The sequence below is a fragment of the Rhinatrema bivittatum genome, chromosome 9, assembly GCF_901001135.1.
Source record: "Rhinatrema bivittatum chromosome 9, aRhiBiv1.1, whole genome shotgun sequence".
Lineage (NCBI taxonomy): Eukaryota > Metazoa > Chordata > Amphibia > Gymnophiona > Rhinatrematidae > Rhinatrema > Rhinatrema bivittatum.
In genome coordinates, this window is record NC_042623.1 from 166,883,612 (window position 1) to 166,902,653 (window position 19,042).

Genomic DNA, 19,042 nt, shown 5'->3' on the forward strand with positions numbered 1-19,042 from the left:
TTTCAAGACTTTAAAAAAATGTTTTCTGACTCTTATCAAAAACACACTGCAGAGAAAGAGGCTTAATACACCAGCAGCAAGGTTCAGGATCTGTCCTTTCTTATGTGGCTCATTTCCACCAATTACAAGCGGATGTGGAATCAAACGAGGAACCTTTGTGGCATCATTTCCACTTGAGTCTAAAAGAAGAAATTAAAGATGAATTAACTTGAATTGAACCTCCTTCCATGCTGGAAGCTCTGATTAACACTTGTATCCCAATAGACACAAGCCTCCCCTCCCCAACCCTTTATTGAGTTCTTCCCCAGTGTCTGATGAACAAGATGTTCAGGAGTCTATGCTGGTCTGTTGGGAAACAGGATCCAGATTGGAGACTCAACAACCTCAACCACCACCATTGCTCTCGCCTGTGATATGGGGGCATGAGAGAATTTATTGTTCAGTATCCCTCCCACACCACTAAATATACCCCTCTAGTTAGCCGGATATGTTTATCTGGCTATAACTAGACGAGCTGCATAACAGCTAAAAAAGGACCCCCCGGATGTCCAGAAGCCTTTCGCTGAGACAATGAACAACATAGGCAGAGGGGCAGTATTATAAGAGACCCACTCATAAAATAAAAATACTTTGGCAAGAACATCTGAACACAGACTTTATAATATGCTATAGTAATTAGAGATGTGAATCGTGTCCTCGATCGTCTTAACGATCGATTTCGGCTGGGAGGGGGAGGGAATCGTATCGTCGCCGTTTGGGTGTTTAGAGTATCGTTAAAATCGTGAACCGGCACACTAAAACCCCCTAAAACCCACCCCCGACCCTTTAAATTAAATCCCCCACCCTCCCGAACCCCCCCAAATGCCTTAAATTACCTGGGGGTCCAGCGGCGGTCCGTAGCTAAATCGGGGGAAGGGGGAGGGCAGGAAAACCGGCACACTAAAACACCCTAAAACCCACCCCCGACCCTTTAAATTAAATCCCCCACCCTCCCGAACCCCCCCAAATGCCTTAAATTACTGGGGGTCCAGCGGCGGTCCGTAGCTAAATCGGGGGAAGGGGGAGGGCAGGAAAACCGGCACACTAAAACCCCCTAAAACCCACCCTCGACCCTTTAAATTAAATCCCCCACCCTCCCGAACCCCCCCAAATGCCTTAAATTACCTGGGGGTCCAGTGGCGGTCCGGAACGGCCTCCTTCAATTGAATCGTGTTGTCTTCAGCCGGCGCCATTCTGCGCCGCCATTTTGCAAAATGGCGGCCATAGACCAACATGTTTCGACTGCAGGAGGTCGTTCCAGACCCCCGCTGGACTTTTGGCAAGTCTTGTGGGGGTCAGGAGGCCCCCCCCAAGCTGGCCAAAAGTCCCTGGGGGTCCAGCGGGGGTCCGGGAGCGATTTCCTGCCGCGAATCGTTTTCCGTACGGAAAATGGCGCCGGCAGGAGATCGACTGCAGGAGGTCGTTCAGCAGGGGTTCCGGACCCCAGCTTGAATTGCAATGAAGCTTCCAAAACACCAAGATCAGACCAAACAAGATTACCATTTTCAACTCAGTACTAAACAAATGGAGACTGAGGTCCTTAACCCAGGTCCTTGCAAGTGGCTCAACAAGTGCTCCAAGGCAATGTCCAAAACACCTTGTTGGTAGAATGGTCCAGCTGCCACCATCTCCAGCAGAGGGCTATCAGACAGACAAAGATCTCCTTTGAGGTCCCTTCAACGGGCACTGCCATGCTTTGTACCTAGTATCAGTTGGTTTTTGGTGAGATCTCCAGCATGGTCAGTATCATTTCTTTCATTTCTAGATAGCCTTTATTCAGTCTCTCATTCATGATCTGATGGTCAATCAAGGCTCCTGCTGTCAGCAGTAAGTCTACAATCAAAGTCTGTATCATCTGAAGCCAGTGATGGGATGTTCACATGAAACTGGAAATGTCATTGGCACAATATGACTGCATATTGTTCATTGTTGGTTGTATTACTATTAGGGATGTGAATCGTTTTTTGACGATTTAAAATATCGTCCGATATATTTTAAATCATCAAAAATCGTTAGGGCCACGATACAATACCAATTCCCCTGATTTATCGTCAAAAAATCGTAAATCGGGGGACGGGAAGGGGGAGGGCAGGAAAACCGGCACACTAAAACCCCCTAAAACCCACCCCTGACCCTTTAAATTAAATCCCCCACCCTCCCGAACCCCCCCCCCCAATGCCTTAAATTACCTGGGGGTCCAGCGGCGGTCCGGAACGGTCTCTTGCAATTGAATCATGTTGTCTTCAGCCGGCGCCATTCTGCGCCGCCATTTTGCAAAATGGCGGCGCAGAATGGCGGCGGCCATAGACCATGCAAAAAAGCCATTCACTGTAGACCCCACTTAATGCTTCTGATTAGGGATGTGCATTCATTTAAAACAAAACTGAAAAATGCAACGAATAAGGCTAATTTATTTCATTCATGGGGGCCCCAAATGAAATAAATCGTATTCATTTGTTTTGTTTTAAACTAATAATTTGGGCCTAGGTCTAGGCCCAAAGTCAGGGCTTAGCCTAGGGCATAGGCCAAGGCCCAAAGCAAAAAAAAATAAAAAATTATCTTATCCATCGGGTATCCGAGGAGAGCCTAGGCCCGGACCCAGCAGATGGCGCGCCCCAGCGGATGGAGTCATTTGGCTTGCAAGTGCCGAAAAACAAAGAAGACCAAGATGAAGCTCCGAGGCCTGGTCTATGAGGCTTGGGCCTGATCCTTGGTTGAGGCCCAGGCATCGGGAACTGGCCCCCTGGCTAAGGCCCCGGTGTCGGGCCCTGTTCCAAGCCTAGGCCCCAGCATCGGAACCCAGCCTCCAGGTCGGGTTGCGGTGTCAGTCCTGGGTCCGGGCCTAAGGCCCCGGTGTCGGGACCTGACCTCCAGGCTGGGTTGTGGCATTGAGTCTGGGTCCGGGCCCTGGCCTAGGCCGAGGCCCTGGCATCGAGACCCAGCATCGGGTCACCGTGTCAGGCCTGGGTCTGGGCAGGCAGGCATGAGACCCCGGGAGGCGTCTTTTATGTTGTTTGGCCGATTATAGGGGGTTTTTTTTTTTAGTTTTCTCATGAATGAAAATGAATCAAACAATCCACGAACCAAAATTTGTGGAAAGAAACTTCCCGAAAACAAAAACAAATTATTTTCTCCTGCACTTCCCTACTTCTGATATGTTTAACTGTAAAGGGCTTTGGGATGTTATAGGATGAATAGAGCTAGGTACATTATTTTTGCTGTTATTGTTGTAGCGGTCCCTTGTCTGGTTCTTTATCCTTAACCAGGGATACCACAGTTCCAGGTCCAAGTCCGGACGGGGAGAAGGAAAATCTTCTGGGACCCTGTGCGCACTCACTCTCTGGCTTATTCACAGCTCAAGTTCTAGCTAGCAATGTATCTCAGTAAGACAGGGTCCTGAACAGGAGCAAGGAAACAAAATGGGTAGAACGTAAACTCAACCCAGTATCCATCCTTTCAACCCTTTCACTGGAAGCAGCAGGGGAAAAAATTTGAAAGGAGTCCAGTCGTGATGTTTTACATAAATCCTTTACTATAACTTACATAAAAATATCCAAGCCAAGAATGAGAAAATCAAAAACAATTATCAAAAAGATCAAAATGAGAAAAAAGCAGTAGTGTCCTTGTCTATTCTAGATTTTTTTTCATTTCTCTCCTACCTCTTGCACCTTCATCCTCAGTCAATATATCCTCACCAGTGGGGTGGGAAAGCTAAAGTGTGGCTTCCAGCATCAGACAATCTGTTGCAAAAATATCCCCAATCCAAAAATATCCAAAATGGGTTCCAGATTTCCCCAAACCTCAAACTGTAATCCAAGTATCCAACATTGAGGCTCTTGATTCTCTTTTCAGAAGTCTCTCATTCTCTCTCCACGCCTCGCTAATCTGGTTGCTTGGGCAAAACCACCTCAAATCGGGCAACCCTTCCCTTCGTACCAGGAAAAAAATGCAAGTATCCCCCAAAGTCAGATACTTCTCCTCATTTGAGACTCTGGGTGAAATCTCAAAAACAGCTCTTCTATATCTCTTCTCTGCTCTGCTCTCTGCTCAATCTCCAGCTCCTCGCCCTCTCTGCTGGGATCCTGGAAGGGACCTCTAGCTTTTTCCTCCTGGCTTCTTCAGCTGCACCTAACCCTCTGACTATTGAGCATGCTCCAAGGGATTTTATACCCCCTTGAAACCTATTCCTCAAAAAGGTGGGGTTTGGGCAAGAGGAGGATAGCTGGCAAAACTGAGGACTAAATATAGTATCGGGCATAGCCCCCATCACCCTGTTTTAATTGTGATGTGAGAATGATAGAATAAGAGCATTCTGTTGCCCCAGTCAGCAACCAGGAACTTGGAACAGACAGCAGAGTAATCTATGGCTTCCTTCTTTGTGGAAGGGATCAAAGGGGATGGTTTTTATGATGTTTCTTTTTTTTTTTTTAGGCCTAAAACACAGTAGACTGCGATATGAGAAGTAAGTACTGATATTAAGTTTGCCCTTCTTCCCTGTCCCTTTTCTTTATCTCCCACTATGGTATCAATCTCCATAGGATTTGACAGTTCCTTCAGCAGTACGGCCACTGATGGACAGAGTGGCCCCACCTCCCGCACTGGGTCCCCAGAGAGAAGCCAATCATACTCCCCCTTCAGATGGGCCTCTCCCTCCCGAGGTGAACAGGCTGTAGGCGAGATTGACCCAGAAGCAGTTCGAGATGCTTTGAGAGACTTCCTGCAAGAACTGAGAGAGGCACAAAGAAACAGGGTAAGGCTCTTTCTGCACTCGGCTTTCACTAGCTCTGCTGCGTGTTTCTTCTGTGTCCTCTCCCCTTATTTATTTTATTTATTTATTTAAGATTTTTATATACCGGCATTCATGATACAATCACATCATGCCGGTTTACATAGAACAGGGGTGTACAATGAACAACAGTGTAACCTGTGGAAGTGAGCAGTTACAAATAACAAGGGAATTAAAACTTGGGAGAAGAGAAGAAAAAAGGAGAGGATAACATTAGATAAAGATATTTACATTAGATAAAGATATTTACAATATCTATAATATAAGCTATAGACTTAGACTGCCCACTTTCCAAACAGTTACAAAATCACATTCCAGTATCTGCGGATATTAGAAAAGAACTATCTGCCCTTTGTATTGCACTGCTGAATCATTGTACTATCCTGATCACTCTTTGTCGTCGAGCTCTCCCACTTACAACGCTGTATTGTAGACTTCTAGCAGTCCTTTTCCTATTGGAGAAAACTTGATTCTCTGCTGGCTACAATACCTTTTAAATGACCAATAAAAACAAGATGTCATAGCACCTGAGCTTTTGAAACCTTATTTATTTAAAAAAAAATTTATATACCACATAAATCAAATACATTATACTATGCACTTTACATAGATCATTAAATATCACAAACACAATAAAAAAACCAAACTAAAATACATTAAAATTACTAAAAAGACCATTAATCATAACACATTTATTTACATAGATATATTTCCTTAACTTTCATTTACTTAAATACATTTCCTTAAATTCTCTTCATCTTAGCTGCCTCATTAAACATTGCCAAAAGCTTCTGAAAATAAAAAAGGTTTAAGCTGCTTTCGAAAAACCCTAATATCAATGATAACTTGCAATTCTTAGGTAAGGAATTCTATAAAGTTGAGCCTGTGACAGAGAAGGCCCGAGAGCAAGCTGTGACTAATCAATGTTCTTTTATTGAAGGTACTGTTAGCAAAAAATCATGTTGTGATCTTAAGTTTCTATTGGAGAATAACTCAATAATAGTCCAAACAAATAAAAGCGGCCACACCAGAGGCCTGTGAGATCTTGAAATCTCATGTACTACAATATCTTTTTTGTTAGTCCTTTAAAAGGTCTCGCAAAAGGGTCTACTTCCAGCATCTCTACCATACTCATAATTTCTAGGGTAGCACTGTATTCTCACACTCTCTGCCCCATTACTTCCCTCTTATACTCATTTCCCTCATCACTGCTCTCTCATGATTGTCCTGTCAGTGCCCTCTCATACTCACTGCCCAGAATGTGGAACATCACTGTTGCCTCACATTTATTGCCTTGGCACCGCAATCTTATACTCACTGCAGTCTGCAGAGGAGTTTGCTTCCATTTGTTTTGTCTCCCAGGATGATGCCCGGATACAGGTGATGAATTTGAGTCGTCAGCTGAGTGAGATGCAGAGTGAACGGGACCGAATCAACAACCGTATTCTAAACCTGCAGAAATCTCTGGCAGAGGCTGAAGAAGGTCAGTCACTCCTCTCACACCTCTCCAGAGAGAGAGAGTTCATAAAATCTGAGTCACTATTTCCCCTTCCAAGAAGAAACAGAACACCATTTGCACTGGCAAAGACTTGAACATATTTAGCATGGAGATGGAATTCATCTCTCACTACAAGAGCGAGTGAGGACTCCAGGAACACACTCAGCTGTGGCATAGGCCACGGAACGGGGTGGGCCACTGAGGTCATGGCCTGACCAACTTTTGACCCCACACAGCATCAGTAACTAGGGCACTTGGGGGAGCCAGGGGCAGAGGTTGGTTTGTTTGCCCCCTCCCCAACCAAAAAATTATTATTCAGCTGCCCCTGATCTGTGGTCTGTCTCCCACTAACTTGTTAGGGAAAGGGGGTTAAGGACCTGGCAAACTTTGATTTTACACACACTAACCATTCTCTTCATATTTCAGGCAAGCGCGGGATAGATGGGCGCTTGAGTGCTGCTCAAACAGCGCTGATGCTAAAGGAGGAAACCATCCACCGTGCGGAGCGAGAGCGCCAGGTCTCTGCAGAGAAAATATCCTCTCTGGAGCACAGTTTGCATGCCAGTGAGGAAGAGAAGCGAGACTTGCAGGTACAGTATGCAAATGGGGTGATACAAAGAAAAAAGGAAAAACAGCAGGTACCTTTCGTGTGTGCAATGGCAGCGATACGGGGCTCCCAGTATACTGGAGAGTGTCAGCAGCACCAGTAAAACAGTAGAGAAACCTGCAGAAATGTGTGGGCCTAAGAGTTGAAAGGCAGGGACTATTAGGATAGTGCCATCTGGATTGGCCACTGTTGGAAACAGGATACTGGGCTTGAATGACTCTTGGACTGACCTAGTATGGCATATCTTATGTTCTTATATAAGGAATAAGTGTGTGCAGACTGCACAGGAACTGGTTGAGGAAAGGACACATACAGTGCATGTACACAATGGGGGTAATTTTCAAAAGGATTTACACGCTTAAAATCAGGTTTTACACATGTAAATGCACTTTACATGTGTAAAACCCGATAAACTGCTATAATCACATCTTTAAACCAGTGTGCCAGCATAGCTCTTGTGGCCATCTCGCTTCTACGCAAACCACCATACAGGAAAAAGGAAAATCAGATCTCCTGAAAGCGTTAGTGATCTTGAGATATTCTAAACGATGTCTCCTCCTGACCAAAGGGCAAAGAAATGTACAGTCTTCAGAATCTGTGTGCCTGTTAAATGAAAGGAAGAATTGACTGACATAATGAAATTCTGAACTAACTTCAGTAGAAAGGAAGGAACCAGGTGAATATGGACTTCATCCTTTTGTAATCAATATCCCTCTAGTTGAATAAAAGCGACAAGGACCGTCTTCAAGGCCAGCAGTGTTACGGAAATAGCCTGCAGAGGAGCCAACTATGATCCCACTAAGAAGGACATGCTAAGTTCCGATCCGAAGGTGGAACCAGAATCTGGAATGATGGTCTAATATGTTTAATGTCCCTCAAAACCTGAGAGTCATTTGGAGTATCAGACAGAGGCCATCTGGTATATGCTCTCTATACTGAGAGAGAAGGACACAACCTGTATCTTTAGCACCAAGCCCTTAGATGGCCTACCTGCCAAATATATGGAATCAATGGACCTGACACATTCCCAGGAACACACTGACCTCCAGAGCACCAAACTCAAAATTCCCCCCAAAAAACATATAAGGCAAGGAATTGGTGAATTATCTGACTTGCAGGATTATTATTATCATGGCCTTCATTAACTGTATCATCTCAAGGGCTCAACCACAGACAAAATTGATCTGGATTCTCGTGGAACATCAGATCTGCCAAAACAACTTAGTAAAGCAAAAGCCTTAGAAGACTGTTGCACCATATTTGCCTCAGAGGCGCACACCACAGTTGATGAGGCCAGTCTGGAGTAACGATGGTCTCTAGCCCTGGATGGCCTTCCATATTCCGAAGCGCTTCTATTAAGCAGGCACGGTTAATGGAAACTTGTAAATGAGCTTTTTATGTTATCGGGCCTTCTCTGTGGAATAATTTACCAGAAGTATTAAGAAATATTGATGATGTTCCTAAATTTTGCAAGCAGTTGATAGCATATTTATTTTGCAAACAATGAAGATTTGGTATTATCTATCTCTGATTTTATTTATTTTACGGATTGTTTTATTATTTTGTATATTATTGTAAATGTGCTGTTTTAAGTACTAATTGCTGTAATCCGCCTAGCACAGGACTCTGTTATAGGCGGGATAAACATTATTTCTAAATAAATAAATGAATACTCAGCTCCTCAGGAGCCAAAGAGGAGATATGCAATGAAACTCTCCACTGGTCAGTCCTGGACCAGGGCATTGATCCCAAACAAAGGTGCATCTCTCTGCTGGCCAAAAAAAAAACCTACACACTTTTGTATTTAGGCCAGTCGCCAATAAATGCGATTTCTTCAGGCCACATCTGGCAACAATCTGAGAAAAATCCGTGTGAGATAGAGACCATTCCCTTCATCCATGACATTGCAACTAAGGTAAATCACCTGACCATTGTCCATGCCTGCTATATGAGACACTGTCAAGTCCTGCACATTCTTTTCCACCCCAGAAAGAATCAAGTTGATCTGTGACAACACTCGAGACTGTCAGCTTCTGTTGCAGAGGTGGACCTTTGGCCTGAAGTGGTGTTGGGGCCATCTGTGGAGGAAATCCTCACAGGTCCCCACCATCGGGAGGCAAGGCCAAGCGGGAAGCGGAGGCCGACTGGAGCTTCGCCAATACCAGCTCTCATTCCCCGCAGGTTGAGCCCTTGGGTATCGGAGCTGGCTGGACCTCTCCCGAGAGAGGTGTCCGGAGGGTGGAATGCCAGAAGGCAGCAGAGTCGGAGAGTCCCAGCAAGGCGAGATGAGGGCCAAGGTCAAGTCCAGGCAGAAGGTCGAAGGCAGGCAGCTATAGGCGAGGTAGGTTCAGGCAGAATGGTCAGAAGCAGGCGGCTAGGCTTGGAGTTGGTTTCAGACTGAAGATCGGTGGCAGGCGGCAAGGTTCAAGGTCAGGTTCAAGTCTGGGTTAAGCCAAGGAAGACCGTCCGAAGGTAGGGCAGGAACAGGAACTGGAGCTGGAGCAGGGACTGGAACAGGAACTGGAACTGGAACTGAAGCAGGTACTGGAACAGGAATTGGATCAGCAACGAAGCACACAGCAGAGAAGCGTGGAGACCTGTTGCCAAGACAGGCTCTATGCGTCTGAGTCTGCCTTATATAGTGGAGCCGGTTGACGTCATCACCTGGGGCCGCGGAAGACTTTCCCGCTGCAGCCTCTTTAAATCCCGGAGAGACAGGCCGAAGAGGAGGAGGTGGCATCATCCCCCCACGCCACATGCAGGGAGGCCAGGTCTGCCCTGGGGGGACTCGTCGTAGCACAGGAGGGTCCCAGGAGCACGGGAGGAGCGACTGCCCACCGCAGCCAAGGATGTCGGGCTAGTTCCAGAGGCCCGGCGTCGGGGGTGAGTAAATCTGGCCGTGGGTCTGCCACAGCTGGGGAATGTAACAGGTTCCCCTTGATGATTTATATCTGCTATTGCTGTGGCAGTGTCAGATAATACCCTGACAGCTTGTCCCATTATCCGAGGTGCAAAGACAAGGAGATTCAACCTAAGAGCTCTGGGTTCCAAGCAGTTGATGAACCAACTCGCTTTTTCAGGGATCCACTATCCCTATGCAAAGAGCTCCAGACAGTGCATGCTCCCCCCCCACCCCACCCCCAAGCCCAAAGGACTGGCACCTGATGCCAGAAGATCCAAACTGGGGTCACCAAAACCAATCCTGAGCCAATGGCCTGATGTGTGCTCGATGTGATCTACTTGGATTTCAGCAAAGCTTTTGATACGGTCCTGCATAGGAGGCTTGTGAATAAAATGAGAAGCTTGAGAGTGAGCGGCAAGGTGGTTGCATGGATTACAAAATGGTTGACTGATAGGAGACAGTGTGTAATGTCAAATGGAACCTGCTCTGAAGAGAGAGCTAGATTAAGTAGAGTACCACAGGGATCAGTGTTGGAACTGGTTCTGTTCAATATCTTTGTGAGCGACATTGCGGAAGAGATAGAAGGTAAAGTATGTCTATTTACGGATGATACTAAGATCTGCAACAGAGTGGACACACCTGAAATAGTAGAGAAAATGAAAAGTGATTTAAGAAAGCTTGACGAGCGATTAAAGATTTGGCAGCTGGGATTCAATGCCAAGAAGAGCAGAGTCATGCCTCTGGGATGCGATAATCCAAAAATGCTGTTTTGTGATGGGGATGAAAGACTGACGTGCATGGACCAAGAGAAGAATCTTGGGGTAATAGTGTCTGGGGATCTGAAGATGGTGAAGCAATGTGACAAGGCGATAGCTAAAGCCAGAAGAATGCTGGGCTGCATAGAGAGACGAATAACCAGTAAGAAAAAGGAGGTGATAATGCCCTTGTTCAGGTCCTTGATGAGGCTTCACCAGGAGTATTGTGTTCAGTTCTGGAGTCCATATCTCAAAAAGGATAGAGACAGGATGGAGGCGGTCCAGAGAAAGGTGAAGAAAATGCTGTGTATCGGAAGATCTATGAGGAGGAGCTGAAGGATCTGAATATGTATACCTTGGAAGAGAGGAGGTGCAGGGAAGATATGATACAGACCTTCAGATACCTGAAAGGTTTCAGTGATGTATGGACTTCAAACCTTTTCCACTGGAAAGAAAACAATAGAACTAGGGGTCACAGAATGAAACTCCAGGGGGGAAGACTCAGAACCAATGTCAGGAAATATTTCTTCACAGAGAGGTGGTAAAAGCCTGGAATGCCCTTCCAGAGAAGGTGGTGAAGAAGAAAACAGTCAAAAAATTCAAAGGGGCATGGGATAAACACTGTGGATCTCTAAAGGCTAGAGGATGGAAATGAGATAAGCGTGCAGGGGCAGGGGTGGTTCTATAATGAGGCAGGTTGAGGCGGCTGCTTCAAGCGGCAGAATTTTGAGGCAGCAAAAAATGCCCCTCTCAAACACCACTATGGTGTACCCCTCACCCTGCCTGTCCCTGCCACGGCTGCCTCAGCTGAGGCTGGTGACGGCTAGGAAGAACAGAGAGAGGCTGGAGCCACTGCCGGAGCGCAGGCCGGCGGCGACTGAAGCAGTGACGTAGCCCAGTGGCTCAAGAAGAGAGGCCCTGTCACAGGGCCACAGTAGACACACCTGACAAGAGGAGGAAAAAGCCCGAGACAATGCCAAGAAGAGGAGGTGGACCACAATGCTGGCAGTCAAAGAAAAAAAAACCCTCACAGGAAGGTGCCCATTCTGCTCATCCACTTGTGCCGGCCCTGCACATTCAAAACCCATGCGGCTGGTAAGTTCTCTATGCTGATCCTGTACATCGTGAGATCAGCATAGAGGAGTGCTAGCCATGTGAGTTTTGAATACAGCGGGCAGACACATGAGGAGCAGCAGCAGAACAGGGCTCCCCGTTTTACTATCTCTTCCTGTGTTTTGTGTTTGTGGGTGTGTGAATGGGAGCCTGCCTGGGGATTGAGAATGGGAGCCTGCCTGGGGTTGGGGGTGGGGGATGTGAATGGAAGCCTGTCTGGGGGTGGGGTGTGTGTGAATGGGAGCCTGCTGGAATGGGGGTGGGGGTATATGTAAATGTGAATAGTATCCTGCCTAGGTGCAAGTTTGTATGTGAATAGGAACCTGCTTGGGGGGCTGTGAATGGGAGCCTGCCTTGGGGGCTGGGGGGCTGTGAATGGAAGCCTGCCTGAGGGGGGCTGTGAGAGAGAGAGCATGAAGGAGTGAGAACTTGTGATATGGGAGTGGGAGCCTGCATGTTAGAGAAAGCATGTGAGAATGGGAGCCTGTGTGTTTGTGTGAGAGTGGTAGCCTGCATATAAGAGTGAAAGCCTGTGTGTGTACGTATGTATGGAAGTGGGAGCAGGAGCCTGCATGTAAGAGTGAGAGCCTGTGTGTTGTGTTTTTGGGAATGGGAGCATGTGTGTAAGAGCATGTGAGAATGAGAGTCTGTGTGTGTGTTTGTAGGAGTGGGAGCCTGTGTGAAAGCAAGCATGTCAGAGTGAGAGTTTATGTGTGCGTGTGTGATTAGGAGGAGAACCTTTGTGTATGTGAGAAAGAACATGGAAGAGTGGGATCCTGTGTGAGAGAAAGCATGTGTGTGAGAGAGAGTCTGTGTGTGTGTATGAAGGAGGAAGGAAAGAAGACAGAATAAAAGAGACCCTGGAAAAGGAAAAGACAGACAAGGGGGAAAAAGAGACTGGGACCAACTGATTAGAAAAATAAGATCAGACAACAAAGGTAAAAAAACTATTTTGCCTTTCAGCAATTGGAATATACCATCTTTGGGAATGTGCATTTCTTACATATTTATTTTTTGCTTTTTCTTCAGTAATCCAGTGATCCCTGAGTCTGGTTTCTCAGGCTTTACATTTCAGGGTTTGTTTTTTTTTTGCATGTTTGTTTCTAATTTGTAGTCCCTTATTCTGTCTTTGAGAAGGGTCTGCCTGTTTTGTGCATGTGTGACAGAGATGCAGTATTTTGGCTAGCATCTAGTTTCTCTGTAGAGATTTGTAGCAGTCTGGGTTGTTCTGTTTGCCCATTAGGTAGTGTATTCGTGTTCTAGGGCCTGGTGTAATGTTTGCCTTGCTGCTGGTCCAAGAGGAAGCCATACACTTCCATATTAGATTTCCAGGAACCAGGTGCTAAACCATCCTTATTCTTCAAGACAACAAATCAATTGAGTAGTGGCCTTCAAGTTAAGCAGTCTCTTCTGTACAGACTGTATAGACTCTCTTTTCATGACTGAGCAAAAAGGAGAAACCATAAAGCGTTGGAAATGGGAGGAGCAAATTCCAGAGCACAACCAGCTTTTATTATTTCCAGGGCTCATTGGTCCATCACAATTTGTGCCAATCTTTGACAAAATAGGGACAGATGGCCGCCTATCAAGAAAACCAAATATAGGGGGCCCAAGCACTCATTGTGCCATCCTAGAGGAGCTGGAGCTTCCTTTCTTGGAACAAAAGGACTGGAATCTGGACTAGACCTCTATACCGAAGAACTTCAACCCGGCTTGAAACTCCTTAAGTCTTGATAACTACTGCAAGACAAGTAACTCCATGATGGGGGTTTTGTTCTATCCACCAAGAGCCTTTGCCATCTTTTCCAGTTCTTCACCAAATAAGAGCCGGACTTTAAGGTACAGCTTTGACAAATCAGTTTTGGAGATAGAGTCAGTTGACTAGTTGCACATCCTCAGAAGCTGCTGAACCCCTAAACGCAGCACACCAATATCTGAAGAGCCATGCTCACAGTCTCAGGACATGTTTAAGAGCTGCCCCACTTTCTACCAGGTTGAAGGGCTAGCAGCTAGATGTTTGGGCAAAAGTTCTCATTTAGGGTTGCCAACTTTGAAAAATTTTAAAAATGGCCAGACTCCCATCTCCTTTCCCGCAGACATTCTCTCTTCCATGAAGCCTCATCCCAGACCTTTTCTTATGAGCCTGTGAATATTCTGATCCCAGACCACACTTCCTACACTGTGCAGCCTAGGAGTAAAGCATGATCTGGATCAGTCCTGGCCCACACCTCTTCACAATCTGTCACTGCTGCCACTCTATTCTGGCTTAGGGCTGGCCTCTTATCATAAAAATGTGTCTGTTCCAGGGATTAAACAGTGGCAGATGGAGGAAAAGGAGACATGGGCAGGAGGGGAGGGGAGTAGATTGGTCTGTGGAGAGGGAGGTGGTGTCTGCTACTGTAGAGGCCAGCAATCAGCAGAATACTGGCACTTACTTTGCCAGTTTAAAAGTCCTGCCAACCACCAGCCACCTTTAATCAAAACTGGCCAGACCGGCCATTTGCCAGCCAGCTGGCAACTGTAGTCTCACTAGTTTTGTTAACTGTTTAAATGATTACAAAGCTTGGTGGTAAGACAGGAGAGGATTTGATGGGTGTTGGATTGAGGATGGGAACATGACTGCTGATCTATGCAAGATGGTAGAGAACCAGAGAGTAAGACAACCAAAACAGACTGTGCAAAGACATAGACTTAGATAAGGAGTAAAATCCTACAAGCACTCAAGTTTCTACGGATGGCAGGTGGGATCTATCTTTAGCAAGGTAGATCAGAATAAGTGGGCAGACTGGATAGGCCATTTAGTTATATCCTACCATCAACTACTATGTTCCTCATCATAAAACTGGCAGCAGCTAAGAAGGGAGAATTTCAAAGCTTTCTGATGTTTGTTTTCCTTTAAGAATTAAACAAAAATCAGATAGAAAAGAAGAGATGTTGTAAACATTTTACTTTTCCAGCTAATCACTTAATTTTGATATTTTTATTTAGATAAGTTTTTGTTTGCCCTTTCCCCATTTTCTCTCTGCTCAGCTGCCTCTGCCAATTGGCATTGCCCAAGCAGCTCAAGATGCCCTCGTCACCGCTCATTGGCTGGTGGGAGACTGCCATACAAGCAGTAGCTGCCTTCTCTCCCTGGGCTTGAGCAATATCACCCATGAACCTGACCCGACAGACGAATCCCTCGCACTCCTGCAGTGCCACAGCCCGAGTCACAGGGCCAACCCTCTTTGTATTTTGTTTTATATATTTATATATGTGTGTATGTGTGCATACAGACATATATATGTAGCCCCCCCCCCCCCCCCCCCACACACACACACACACACCAGACCGGGTACATAAAATGATGGAATGGGCCATCCAGTGCTAGTAGAGGACATTTCTTAAAAATGTGTAGTGTGGTTTCTTTACACGGTCATGCAGATGTTGAAGTGGACCTTTTGGTGGACAGCCCGATTTACCACATCTCTGCTTCACTTGTGCTTTTAGGGAGAGGGAGGAAACCCCCTCACTCCCCTCCTTGATCTCTGACTCCATTCATAAGAATAGGCCGGCATAATAATGGAGACTGGCACCTTGCATCCAGTTCCAAACACAACAGCAGCTTTTAGTTTCTGGAATTATCCAGCCAACTGAAAATTGGATACATGGATGCAAAGGTGTAACATCATCATTGCTGAACAAGTCAGAAAAACTACACTACTTCAACCTGTTATCCTCATCCATTGCCTTTTCTCTACCTCAGCCCTAAGGGAGGGCCGGGTTGTTCAGACATACCCATAACAAAATTCTCATCCAATGGGAACCAAATGCGGAAGCGTGCGTCGCACAGCATTACCCATACCACCAGTGGGCAGCTCACCACTCTGGGTGAGCTGCTCCAGGAGCCCCTGGCCACTCACTTTCAGCACTCCGGTAAGCTCCTCGGGGGCGGGAGGAGAAGGAAACCTCTTCTCTCCCTCCGTGCCGGTTTTCCGGGCCTCTGCACATCAGAGGACACCCTGGGCAAATCCCACTCTTGTGACTCACCCCCACTCCTGCACTTCTCCTCTTCGCTGCATGGTAGCTCTCCTAGGAGTAGGAAAAACCCACTCCTTGTCACTCTGCAGCTACCGTCTCGTGCTCCTCCATTCCTATCCAAACTCCATAAAAAAAGGCAACTCTGTAACAATTCTTTTTGGCCTCTGGCCTCTTCCCATGAGGTGGGGGGGAAGAGCCCCTGCAGGGTCCCAATCCCCTTGGAGGGCCCCTGGGCTTCTGAGTACTCCAGTTGATTACATAGCTGGAGGTCCCTAAATCCCCACCCTATTCAGGCAACAGCAGAGGAAGAAGGGGCAAAACCCCAGCAAAACTCTCCCCCTTTTTTTTTACTGACTGCTTCTTTTTCAGCAACCAATAGGAGAAACTCAGACCTTTAAAGAAATATACATACATTTTCCCAAAGCACATTATATCAGGTAATACCTACTCACCCATCAAAAATGCCATCCAGTGGCTAAACATTATTACTACAGGCAAACCTCGTTTAAAACATTTCTTTCTCCCAAAAACCAGGAGGTCAATATTCAAAGCTGGCCATTTAAGTAACATGGCTGGATATAACTTATCTGGCGAAGTTACAAGGAATATTCAGTGGCACGGCTATGTTGCTGACTTTATGAGTATATATTCATGCTTTAGCCGAATAAGTTATAACCAGCCAAGTCAGAATGGCTCAATAGCAGGATTAACTTAACCGGTTAACTTATGTGGCTAAAACTGAATTCTGCAAGTTTTGCAGCTAACTCGCTCCGCCCCAATCCGCCCACCTCACGCCTACAACTTATGCAGCTAACTTTCTACCCACATAAGTGACTTATGCGGCTAAACGGCAGCTGCTAAACGTAGACGCATATTCAACGGTCGCTACTTGACTGAATAGGCTATATATATATATATATGTGTGTGTGTGTGTGTGTGTGTGTGTGGATAAATAGTGCTGAACACCTTTTGAATAATGACCTCCAGATACCTTAGTAATTCCCAGGGATCTCCCCCATCTCACAAAAAGAAACAAATATATGCGTGTGTGTGTGTGTGTGTGTGTGTGAGTAAATATACTGTGTATATATATAAAGAGAGAGATAGAGATAGAAATGTAGATAGAGATAGAGATAGATACAGTAGATAGGCATGTATCAGTGAATAACATTCTGAATTAATCCACTTAAATACATAGAAATAAGGTAATCAGACACACTGCAGATGAACCATTTAAATTGGACTAAACACATTTTTTGCGCTGACATAATGAAGAGAGAGACTAGGACTCACAAAAGCTAGACACATATCCACTAATTTTCTCCACATAAAACTTATCATCTATAACTTATGTAAAACAGGGCCTTTGGACCTTTCACTAAGGTCTGTGCTTGTTCCATCAGGAGACATATTAAGCTTGTCAGAGCAGTGAGTGGATAAAACAATTTGCTATGTCTCTCCCCTCTAGGAATGGCCACGTGCTGTAGTCCTGGGTGTTAGAGATCAAAGAGAAAATTCAAGTGAGAGGTTTTAAAATGAGAGGAGAATGTTAATCTTCTGTCTCTCTAAATAAGTTTGGACATAGACTGTCTCACACACATGCTCACTTTCACAGATGCTCACTCTCACTTCTCTTTTTCACACACATGCCCACTTACTTCTCTCTCTTCCACTCACAAACCCACTTATTCTCACTCCCTCATACACCCATATACATTCTTACTCCCACACTCTTATCCTTCACACTCCTATACTTACATGCCCACACCCATACTCATTCTTTAACTCTCACATGCCCACTCCCACAGTCACTCCCTCACTCACATGCTTCCTCCTTCACATTCTCACAATACCTATGCTAATTCACACACACTCCCTCACACAAATGCCTTTTCACTCATTCCTTCATACAAACATGTCCACTCACACATACATGCTCACTTTCACACACCTTTCTCTCTCCCTCTCCTTCCCTCTTACCCTCCCCCTGTGAGCCCACTAGTGGCAGCAGCTCTATAGACCCACATGGCCGATGGGACTCCTCTTTCTTCCTGCCACACAGGCCAATGCTACCCCGCTCCTTCTTCCTGCATGGAGACATGCCCTGCATGCCTCAAACTCCACCTGTTCCTTCTTCCAGCACATGCCTGACACTTTGCCTTCTTCCCACCTGTGCAGGCCCAAGTGACTTCCCCTTCTAGGCCTTCATGGTCATTTGAGCAGCAGAGCCTGGACATTTGTAGTGTTGACCTGGAGACTCAGCAATTCATTTGGAATTCTGAAGTCTCTGGGTCAAATCCGAAGAGTTCCCACATATGAAAATGACTTGCATACAATTATACTTGCTAAACTGTATGCAAAAAAGTTTGGGGAAAATTTATGCGCATACTTTTGAAAATGTTTAAGTATGCGCATAAGTGTAAATCTGTCCCCAGCTCCCTCTTTGGAATGCCTCCACCCAGTTTGGGTCAAGTTATGCTCATAAAGGACATCTGCAGATAAATTTACTTACATATTGAGCAGGCAATTTTATAACAAGCCATTTTGAAAATTACCCTTTCTGTAGTCATCTAGTATTAAATATAGATATACTGTATGTTATTTTTGGTAGTGTTGCTACTTTTGTCTGCTTCCAGAGCTTAAACATATGGCATTGAGCCAGCGCCTCCATTCTGGCTCTTAGATCAGTGATGTTTTGTGTCTCAGTTCTGTCCAGGACCATTTAGCCCATGGAGCACTCTGATTGGCTGCTTGTCCCTCAGTGCCATGTTATAAGCTGTGTTGGGTCTTCCTTGCAGGAAAAGATCAGCAAACACAAAGTGAGGGAGTCAAAGCTGGAGACAGACAAACGAAAGCTGAAGGAAGTCCTGGAGGCATCGGAGAGTCGGGCTACCAAACTGGAAGTGAGCTGTCGCTCAGTGGAGGGAGAGCTTCAGCGCACACAGCTGAGCCTGACTGAGCAGGACGCTGAGATTCGATCCCTGCAAGAGCACATGCAGCTGCTGCAGAGTCAGCTGGCCGACAGTGAGCGCCAGTGTGCATCGGCAAGGCGAGAGCTGGAACGCCTTACCCTCTCCCTGGCCAAGGCAGAGGAAGGGGAGAGCCAACTGAAGGAGAAAGTCCAGAGCCTTTCTCAAGTGCTGAGTGACACCACGGCAGGCTCCAGCAGCCTTCAGGAACATGTGTCACAGCTGCAGAAGGCACTGACGGCAGCAGAGCAAGACCGTCGTGGGCTGCAGGTATCCGACTGCTGCAGGGACAAGCATGTGCTGCATAAGATGCAGTGAGATCCATACCCAAAGCATTAGAGTTTCACATTCAC

The 19,042-nt window shown here is 46.1% G+C and overlaps 1 protein-coding gene across 1 annotated transcript in view; it reads left to right on the forward strand.

Moving 5' to 3' along the window:
- Positions 1-19,042, forward strand: part of CROCC2 (ciliary rootlet coiled-coil, rootletin family member 2) — a 505,095-nt gene that overhangs the window by 436,291 nt on the left and 49,762 nt on the right. Inside the window, 4 exon segments of the mRNA XM_029616014.1 lie at positions 4,578-4,789; positions 6,188-6,308; positions 6,750-6,913; positions 18,519-18,959. Of these exon segments, the coding sequence (XP_029471874.1) occupies positions 4,578-4,789; positions 6,188-6,308; positions 6,750-6,913; positions 18,519-18,959 (938 nt within the window).